Source organism: Andrographis paniculata, unplaced genomic scaffold, assembly GCF_009805555.1.
Source record: "Andrographis paniculata isolate CXL003 unplaced genomic scaffold, ASM980555v1 Contig46END, whole genome shotgun sequence".
In the NCBI taxonomy this organism is placed as follows: Eukaryota; Viridiplantae; Streptophyta; class Magnoliopsida; order Lamiales; family Acanthaceae; genus Andrographis; species Andrographis paniculata.
In genome coordinates, this window is record NW_026137580.1 from 2,974,413 (window position 1) to 2,985,288 (window position 10,876).

At 30.2% G+C, this 10,876-nt stretch overlaps 1 protein-coding gene across 2 annotated transcripts; it reads left to right on the top strand.

The window, feature by feature from the left end:
- The first annotated feature begins 7,525 nt into the window (after positions 1–7,525).
- Positions 7,526–10,411, top strand: LOC127252344 (transcription initiation factor IIA subunit 2-like). 2 transcript variants are annotated; one of them, XM_051276487.1, is made up of 4 exons: positions 7,526–7,722; positions 7,805–7,958; positions 8,811–8,861; positions 9,711–10,411. In XM_051276487.1, exons 2-4 carry the CDS (start codon positions 7,827–7,829, stop codon positions 9,849–9,851), a joined length of 324 nt encoding a protein of 107 aa, XP_051132444.1. In that variant the 5' UTR covers positions 7,526–7,722; positions 7,805–7,826; the 3' UTR covers positions 9,852–10,411. The 2 variants fall into 2 exon arrangements, with proteins under 2 accessions (XP_051132444.1, XP_051132443.1); XM_051276486.1 differs by having other exon boundaries at positions 7,528–7,958; positions 9,711–10,406.
- Positions 10,412–10,876: the final 465 nt, after the last annotated feature.

A 10,876-nucleotide genomic window follows, 5' to 3' on the forward strand; every position in this document is an offset into this window, starting at 1 on the left:
AATAATAATAATAAAGAAATCAATTAAAGGTATTGAAAATTAGAGGAATGCATCAAAAATAAAAAGAAGACAGAATAATATAAATTACATTGATTTTTAAAATGAACAAAATATGAAATACAAAGAATAAAATAAAAATAAAAGAGGATTGAGTATTGTGGTAGTGTGGACATCCTCCCCTCCCCTAGATCATCTTCCTTTTAATATTTTCTTTCTCCTCCACTTTATTTAATCACTTCATAATTAATTGCTCCATTATAATTCACCCCTTCTAACTTCTTTATTCCACTAAGCTCCATCAATTTTCTTCTTACAGTCTTCGTAGCTTTTATAACTCCCTTCATTATTAAGCTCTAATGAATGATCTTAATTAAACTACTTAATAAAGAAGCCTCCCAATATCTTTCAATTATATATTATTTTGCTTCTTTTTCGGTCTTTACCATCTCATCTTGAGCTTCTTTTGGGTCTTCCCTCAAAGCTTTTAGGCCTTCTTCTACAAAGTCTTGCACAATCCCTCTAAGTAAAATTAGGGTAGGCTTAAAATAAAAAAATAAAAAAAAAGTCTATATTTCTAGATTCCTGGGTTATTTTCGTGAGCTTCCATGAACTCCTCACAAATTAGTCTTTCGTTGCCATGGTCTTCTCTTTGATTTATTGGGCCAACTTTCTATTAGATTTTTCAACCAATTCACATAAGAGTTGTGTTATTCTATTTTAAATTTATTTAAGTTAGGTTGAGTTGAAAAACTGTATATATACTTTTGGGGTTATTTAATTTTTATCATACTTAATTGAATTTGAATGTAGATATTTTTATAATTTTTTTTTTTTTTAACTAGAAGTATAAATAAGAATTAAGTAAAGATGGTTGAACTTTAATTCTTTTGATTTATCCCATATTTAGTTTAATTTTTAGAATTCTTGTTTCTTTTTTATTTCTTTTGTGTTTGTTAGTGATGGTAACAAATTTTTTATTCTAAAAAATATAATTGATAAACGAACAAAGAAAACGCAAAATAAATTTGATGAAAAGAAATAAAAAAATATGCATGCAACAATTTGTGCATCTTATGTTGTAAATAATTTATTGTATGCATTATTTTTCAGTAGAAAATATTAACAGACTGTATTACACGTATTACATAATAAATTAGTACCAGTTTCATCAAACTTTGAGTTGTCATATCATATATAGAAGCTCTTCTTAATATTTGAGTTTGAATGTTTTGTATTTTCTTTGATTTTTTGAAAATGATATAGTTTTAATTATGAGAACTAAATATTAAAAGAAATGGAAAAATATATATAAAGAGAAAAATGTGTATAATCAAAATAACAATAATACACACTACAAAAAAATAATATATTTGTAACGGAATTCCGTCCCTAAAGTTCACGTAGCTAACGTAATTCCATTCCTAATTCTGTCTCTAATGTCATTAGTAACGGAAAAAGTAGATTTAGAGACAAAAACGTTTTGTTACAAAAATAATTTTTTCTTGTAGTGACATAAATAACTTAGTGTTTAGTCACTATTTGATTTCAATTGATAGTCGCACAGCCGTGCAACATTTTATCAAATTAAATGTTTAATTATTTTAATAACTATAATTTAATATAATATATATATAAATAAATTTTTATATAATATAAATATTTATTTATGTACACAATAAATTAATATTCAAATCAAATTATTATTAATTTTATAAATTTAATATAATACACATTTACATTATTATATTTATTAGGCAAAAAAACATAAAATCCCCGGTGGTTTCTCGAATTTGCTAAAAACTCTTTGTAGTCCGAAAATTCCATAGAATCTATTTGTGGTTTTTAAAATATCCTTCTTTCTAAATTGCACTAATGATGTTAAATTTTTATATAGAGTGGCCGTTATACCCGTCTAAATTTTCCTTTTTGTATCACTCTTTCTCTCTCCTTCCCCCTCTGATGCCTCCTCTTTTCTTCCTCCGATAACCCACACCACCCACTGGCCTCGTTTCCAGCCGCTCTGACTATGCGCCCAGACACCGCTGACGCCGACCACCGTTGCACCATCGTGATTCCAGCCACCATAGCCACCTTCATCAACCTTCTCACCACCGATCAATAGTCACTGCCGGTTATCACCATTTCAATAGTTTTCTCTGCACTCTCTTCTTCTTCTCCATCTATTTTTCTTCTCTTTTCCCCTTCCTTCAACATCTTCTTCTTCTTCCTTCCTTTCATGAAAAAAAAAAAAAAAAATCTAAATTCCCAAATTAATTTCTCCCCGTCTCAAAAAACCTGATCCACGCTCTTCCTGACCAGCCACGCCGCCGTGCACCACCAGACGCTGCACCACAGCAGCGCCGCCGTTGACAACCGGTGGCTGCCCACGCACCCAGGCCGCCGACCGCGCCGCCACAACGCTTTTTTTTTGTTTGTTTATTTAAATCAAACCTTAATTTTAGTTTCCGTCGTTGAATGGTGAAGAAAAATCAACCTGTTTTTTTATTCTTCCTAATACAACAACACGATTGCAAACTCACTTTGATGAATATATTAACTTTTTTTATTTTTTCGTTTGGTGTCTTTCGCTTGGGATTATGTTTAAATTTTTCTTATTTTTACCGAAAGAGAAAGTATTTGTCTCAGTTTGACAGCAACCGCGCATCACCGTCCAGTCGCCGCCGTCTGCATTGCCCCGGTCTTCCACCACCTATAGCCCCGGTTCAGGAGAAGAAAAGGTAAATGAGAGGATAATAGGTGTATTAATGTCTAGGGGTATTTATGTAATTTCACACAGTAATATATCAATTTCTGAACGTGAGATGCAATCACGGTTAAATACTAACATAATGGAGATTTTTTGCAATATTTTATAAACTACGAGTAGATTTTATAAAATTTTTGGACTATAAGGGATTTTCATAAAATTCGGAAAATCACAAGAGATTTTATATTATTTTTCCTATTTATTATATATCAAATCAATATATATATATATCAAAATCTCAAAATTCAAACCAAACCTACAAATTTAAAGACATACAAAAATTTGATGTAATCCTAAAATTCAAATTCAAATCTAAATTCAAATCAAAATTTCTCAAATTATGCCAGAAGAAACACACCCAGTATTTTTTTTTCAATATCTTATTGCACAAACAATGTAAGCATAATAAATATTGGTTAGTATAAGAAGAAAAAACTGATTGAATAATGGTATGATTGGTCTGCACTCTCTACAGTGATGTTTAATTATAATTCAATCCCCATTTTATAACAATTGGTCACTCCCTCCTTTACTTATTTAGTTTAGTATTAATCTATCTTTTATATTTTCTCTAGTAAGAATTTAATGTATCTCTAGAATATTTTAAATGCTTTCAAATTTATTTAATATACTTATAATACATTCAGCTTAAATTTGTCCATCTAGTTCCGAATCTCCAGTTCACTGGTTTTCGAACCGCTTGTTACGGTTTATATATTTGTCAAACTATGAATTATTGGTTCAAACCGCTGATTTACAGTTTCAACCGGCAATTCGGCCATTAAATTTTTTTTTTATTATTTTGAACATGCACGCCGGCTGCGACTGTGGATTGCCGACTGTCGATTATGGAATGTTATGGGCTAGTGGCAACCGTGAAGAAGAATGAGGAGGAAAAAAGAAAAAAAAAATGAAACCCTTGCATATGTGGAATGTGGATAGTAGATGCTTAGGGCTAAAATTGTATATTATATAATAATATACTTATAATTAAAATTACTATATATAATTAAATTGTTATAAAAATAAAGATAATATTAATATTAATAAAAATAAATAATTATTAATTATATAATAATAATATACATTATTTTGTATATTTATATTTTAGATTTTGTATTTCTTATCATATAATTATATTTAGTTTAAACTATCTTATTATCTAATACACATCAATTTCTTAAAATTTATTTTTTTATTTAATTTAATTTAGTTAATTAGTAAATTTATTATTTTAATTACTTTTATATTGTAACAATCTTAGCAATTATTATTTATATGATTTTACATAATAAATAAATAATAAATATATCTGAATAGAATCGAAAATAATTATTTTTGAATAAATTTTAAATTTAGAAAAATTTAAAAAGGAAAAAGAAAATTATTAAAAATGAATATACATAAATCGGCGGTTCAAACCGTAACCGTCAATTTTTTAAAACGTAATCGAAATTGTCAAACCATAACCGAAACAGTTAATCAGAAGGTTCGGTTTTGCTTTGCATTTTGATAAACCATAACCGGCGGTTTGAACCGTTTTGGCGTACTTGATATAATGTAATATTGTTTGTAAATATATAATAGCAAAACCCCACTTGGACGTATTGTGGTACATGAACACCAACAATGGGTATTTGACGGTCCCCTTTTATGTATAATAATTCAATTACACGTATCGTGAAACGTAATATTATCTGTTGGGTATGTAGTTGATCTCCCGAAGCACAATGATGTAGTATGGTATTACTGTGCTATCAAGGTCAATAAAGTCTCGAAAAATAATAATCGAATTGGTATAAAGTAATCAGAGCTTATTGTCTTGTATTCATTAGACCCATACCCAATTAATTGTAATTGATACACTAAGAGAAACGGGAGAATGTACTATCGTGTATAGACACAAACAACAAGTATGTGATAGTGCTCATTTTTCTATGATACTTTAAAGCCATATGTTTCTGAAAACATATCAGAGTTATGAATCATTTTAGAGAGTGTACAATTGATTTATCGAAGCACATGAGTGGTAGCGTAGGTACCAATCTATCAAAGTCACTTTTGGTCATATATTAAATCATAACAATTATTAACATGAGCAATAAAGGTACACAGTTAGAAAACTCTGTCACGAGATTATGATTTTCAGTTACATAAAAGACTGCAGTATGTACATAACTAGTAGAATTTCGTACACGAAACCAAGTTGGGGGTACGACATAGCTGCTCTGGAGTACTCACCTGTTTAGCCGAGTCAGACCTTATGCTTAGATGCCCTTGACCAAAAGTTGTTGTGTGCACTACGGTGTAAATTAATATATAATAGGTCTAAAGATTTTCAATTTGTGGTAGCAATTATGTACTCTAACAACCAATATAATTCAACTTAGTCACTTATAACTTTGTTAGACATCTACTAGTTGCGGTTGCACTATAATAGTACATATATCATACAACTTATCTACGTCATTCTTGACTTGGTTAACCATTCATAATAAATATGTGTTGTTTACCTTTTTCTGACAATTTGGGGTGTCACAAGAAGATTATCATAATGAACGTATTCTTAGTTCTGTCAACAAATGAATATTTTGAACAAAAAACGATCATTCTCCAACCACATGTTATCAGAGCATATATACTCTTTACTGAAGCATATGAAACTATTATTATAAGTAGTTAAACCTGTCCTAGGGTATGTAGATATTTTATGTAAGTACGTAAGAATGTAATCTGGGTACTAACACCTACATGCGAGGTATAAATAATGGTTTCTTAGGTATTATTTGTGTATTATCACACATCTTAAAGTGTAGTTAATTTCAGTCATTTCCATGGAGATGGGCCAATTCGCGTACTCAGTGAGAATACTTCCTCTCTCAGCCTTGGTGATCTAAATGTTGTTGTGTGTACTACGGTGTGGATTACTACGTAATATGTCTAAAAAAAACAATCAATTTGTGAGAATAGTGATGCATGAGTAACAACCAACAAACTTAACAACGTCATTTCTTATTTATTTAGTCATCTATAGTAAACATGTGTTCTTTTCTTTACTTACATGTCAGAAAGTCGTGAGAACACAATAATGATGAATTTATCTATGGTTACTAAGAGAAATTGAGTATCTTGAACCAAACACGGTTCATTTTTCCAACCATATATAACTAGAGCATAAATACGCGTTAGTGGAGCATATGACTTTAAATTGCATGTACATAAAAATTACACTGGGGTATATCTTTAGTGCACATATGTAACAATATCCTCAGGGTACAAACACCGAAAGTCAATGTATGATTGGTGGTTAATTAAATATTATATATATAGCTACATGTATTTTAAAATGTGGTTGATATACGAAGAAGACAATTAAAGCACTTCATAAGAGCACTACCTCTATCAATGGGGTATATGCATGAGTGTTAATGATACATGCACGAGTGTTTAGGATGTGTGCTTGAATAATATATTTTTTTTAATATATTTATTTTTTAGGTTTGTTGTTATAATTAGAATTATTGAATAAGAAAAAAAAATTGACTCTATTTATTTTTATTGATTCTTTTTAAAAAATTAAAGCTACTTTTTTTTTAAAATAAAATTATATTTATATTTATTTTACTTTCACGTTTTATAATAAAAAATGAAAATATTCGTAAAGATTTAAAAAAAATTATACAAAATTGTGACATGCATATTTAATATAAATATTTTGATAGGAAAAATTATTTAATTGTATTTTCTTGTAAATTTTATTTTCTATAGAATAAGGATTTATTTGTATTCTGAAATTAACATATTTTTCTACAAAAATTAGTATATTACACACATTTATTATGTTTATATTATCTACACATTTTTTTATATCTCACATAAAAAATTCCTACAAATCAAAATGCAAAACAAACGAACTCTAAGATTTATACATAATAAATATTTAATCTTAAAAAAATGTATCTTATATATAAGATTTTAAATATTTGATAGAATAATTATTTATATATATATATAGATAGATATATTGTTAATATTAAATTAAATCATATAATAAAGTTTATAATATGTATAATATTTTTAATAATAGAGACTTAATGTAAATTTTACACCAGTGACAGCGAGTATAGACGAAAAAATTGTAAAAAATATCTCACACTTATACACTACTATCACTTATATCGTTGACAAAATATATTCCACATGTTTACAAAAGCCGTTATTTATATCATTTGCCCGCGCTTGACATTCACACCGCGCGCCTTTACGCGCGATCACGTGCAGCTAAAGGATAGAAATAGCTACATTTGCAAATATGTGAAATATATTTTACCAGCGAAATAAATACAAGACAAAAATAATAATGGAATATAAGTGTGAAATATTTTTTACAATTTTCCCGACCTGTGTTTGTTTGGGGGTTTGGATTTTGAGTTGAGATTTGAATAGTAAAAATTTTGAGTCTGAATAGTTTGTATGATGTGATATAAATAGGTATTGACGTGATGTTTTGAATGTAAAATTAATTTTTAATATAATATAAAAAATAAAAAATAAGTATTTAATTTAATATTTTTTTAAAAAAAATTGAAATGAAGAATGTACCAAACAAACACAAGTTCCCCTTGAATAATTCTGCGGCACGGGATCCTCTGATCCGGTTTTGCATAGCTCCGCATGTACCTTGTGTATTTAAAATGTGTAACTAGTCCGAAATTCCAGTAGTATCCCTTATCGGCGGTTGGCAATCCCGACAAAAATACTGAAAACGGGGAATGGCAGTATCGTCTTTATGTTATTATGTAGCTCCGCCTATATAATCCCTCTTCTATAAAACTTAGGGTATAAAAGTTGCAGAGTTCCTCCACGCTTTTCTGCGCTGCTCTGCATATTTCTCCATCTACAAATGCAACAAACCTTAGCAAATTTCCTGCATCCATTAGAGATCGAAAGAACGGGTTTTTGGTTTTACCTTTATGGTTGAAATATTTTTTATCTGAATCCGTTTCGAAAGTAAAATTTTGGTTTTGGTTCTGTAAGGATATCCTGCTATCGGAGAATAATGACGTCTACTTTCGAGCTCTACAGAAGGTCAACTATTGGGATGTGCTTGACTGAAACATTGGATCAGATGGTTTCCGGTGGAATTTTGAGTCCTGCTCTCGCCATTAAAGTCTTAATTCAGTTCGACCAGGTTACAATCTGTGTGTTTGGCTCTGTGCTTCTAATATTCTTGTTTTTTGTTATGATGACTATATTCGCGTTTTGTTTATGAGCATTTATATAAAATTTAGCTATTATGCTGTTGCTATTTGGGGTTGAAGAATTGTTGCAATTAACTTTTGAAAGACGTGACTGTAAATGTCTTAAACACTCGTTATAAATCTAAGATGCAATGAGGAAATTTTGATGTCACTTCTAGTTATGAGCAAAAACCTATATTGTTTTAAACTGAAGTCTTATAGTAAATTTCTTATGAATCTAGAGTAATGCTGTTCTAATTTATGCATTATACTTTCTATGTCCTTTGTATTATTCTTTATCTACTTATTATATATATATATATATATATTAATTTTCTTTATATTTAAATTCATTTTAGTTTAGCTCTCATTCTGCATAAAATCTATTGGTTTGTGTTATAATAAATAGTAGAACTAATAAATTGTTAATTTAATTATTATGCTCATACAGAGTATAAGTTGTTTGTTAGCTAAGAGTTTCCCTTTTCACATTAACTGTGTCATGGGTCATGGAAAAATGGAGTGAAATAGATGTTTAGATTATCAAATTGTTTGGGAGTAAAATAGCTAACTTTTCTATGTCCAACTGGTAAATTGTATCCACTAGAGGTAGATATTGCTTAAAATTATGTGCATGGTGCCACTTCTTGTACTCTATATCTGAACAAAAAATGTAAAGAATAGGTTAAACTTGATTATTAAGATTTACATGGCATTGGATCCCATGATTGGGTGTTGGCACACCTAATGATTTGCTTTCACCTCCACATCGATCACTTAAGTGGCATTTCCTTGGTTTGCAGTCAGTGACTGAAGTTATAGACAATGAGGCGAAGAGCAAAATTTCCATTAAGGTAAATGGCTTTTAAATTTACAAGATATAATATTATAATATACCACTTTTGTGCTTCCATACTTATGGTGGTTGTGACTAATTTTGTAAATGAGGTTGGGGTTTTTTGGAATGGGAACGTTGATAACTGTGTCTTTGTTCTTGCACCCATGTACTTTTAATTGTGCCTTTGTAGTAGCATTCATTCCTCGAATCAGAAAATACAACCAAAAAACAAAAAAGAAAAAAAGAAATTAATTGCTTCTCCATGGATCATTTTGTCTTTTTTCTTCATTATTGTTTCAATGGCCATTATATGTTGTGTACTGCATTAATTTGATCTTTACCGATACTCAAGAACACACAATTGTATGTGGTTTGGTAGTTTAGGAGTAATAAAATGTTTAGTTGAAATAAATTTTTGATACTACGATTTGAATAAAATAAGTTCTTTGATATAATATGTTAAATGAAAAATAGGTGTTTCATGTTATGATTTTGAAGGGGAAAATATTATGATAAATGGTGTTGAAACTCATGTGAGACCACAAACAAACAAAACCCATACTGTTTAGTCAATGTGCAAAAAAGACTGCAGATATGAATGTGAAAGATACTGGACCATATCAACACCCAACAATTTCTTTTGAACTTGAAAGTTTTGGTCTGGCAATTGTAACTGGCTTGAACTAAGCCTGATGCTAAGCATTCATATTTTGCAATCAGTTCATACGGGCCAATATGATTATTTAATGCATTTTTCCTATTGAATTTTTTAGTGATATTTTTGGCCCTTGTGTGTATATTTTACATATTGCTTCAATATTCCATAACCTCTGATATCACCATATGCCACGGATTCTTATTGTAGGGACATCTTCACACGTACCGTTATTGTGACAATGTTTGGACCTTCCTCTTGCAAAATGCTCAGCTTAAAAGTGAGGAAGGGCAGGAAACTGTTGAATCATTGAAGATTGTTGCGTGCGACTCCAAGTTACTAACAGAGTGAAAAGTGAATTGTATGCTGGTTGGCACAACAACGCTGCTGTAAGAGACAGATCCTGCCAAAGATGGGCTTTATCCCAATGCAATCCCAGATACTGTCGGTATTTTCTTGTAATAACATTGAATAAGGGGTGGGGTGGGGTGGGGTGGGGTGATTCTACACTGTGATTTTGATTAGATGAATGGATGACATTTATATCCAATCCTTCTCTATTATGAACTTCACTTATTAAGTAATTAAGGATGTGTTATTGTGACCCTATTATTAAGGAATACTTGTAAATCTTCATACGTATGTATATTGGAGGCTCTGTTGATATGATGCTCTAAGGCGTCATACTGTTTTGGCTTCTTAGAGCAGACACAGTGATTCATTGTTCTTTTAATTTTATGCAATTACCTACCACTTTCATATTTGTATAGGGATGAATGCAGCCTTTGAAGTGAGTGAAGAGGCAAGTTCAATCGACCCCCACCCGGTAAGAGTCGATGCAAATGTTAGACAGAGGGTGTGGGTGTGGCCGTTGGGGTGGGTGGTTGGTTGTTCCTATGTTTATAAGCTGAGTTGTGCAGTAATTGGATGATGCTAATTATATGAAAATGCTGTTGTGTTCATTAGGATACAAATTTTCATGTGCGGATTTTTTATTAAACATGTCTATTGCATTGTGGTCTTGTGTAGTTTTTACTATTTAATGGTTCTATTGTCGTCTGCTTCCCTTATTCTAGAATGATTTGTCTTGTGTTTTATTATTCTCTTTTTTACGTAACTTTGTAGGCGCCGGTTAGAGTGAGTACTAATGTGAAACCATTACTAGATCTTGTATGAATTATATATTGTGTTGTATTGTATAATCTGATTGTTTGGATTGAAATTAAAGTATGTAATTGTATAATATGGGATCAAATTATATGTTATATAGATATTAAGGTATGTTATCAGATGTGTATACTTTTCTTGTAAACATGTGTTGATTTGGTCACCCATTCAATTCATTAACCAAAGCGAGCTTTGTATGTTCGTTTACA

Bases quoted from the DNA above. Each gene is read 5' to 3' on its own strand.
- LOC127252344 (XM_051276487.1), top strand. From the start codon at position 7,827: ATGACGTCTACTTTCGAGCTCTACAGAAGGTCAACTATTGGGATGTGC. The intron at 7,959-8,810 runs GTTACAATCTGT...CTTGGTTTGCAG, and splicing joins TCTTAATTCAGTTCGACCAG to TCAGTGACTGAAGTTATAGA. The intron at 8,862-9,710 runs GTAAATGGCTTT...TTCTTATTGTAG, and splicing joins AGAGCAAAATTTCCATTAAG to GGACATCTTCACACGTACCG.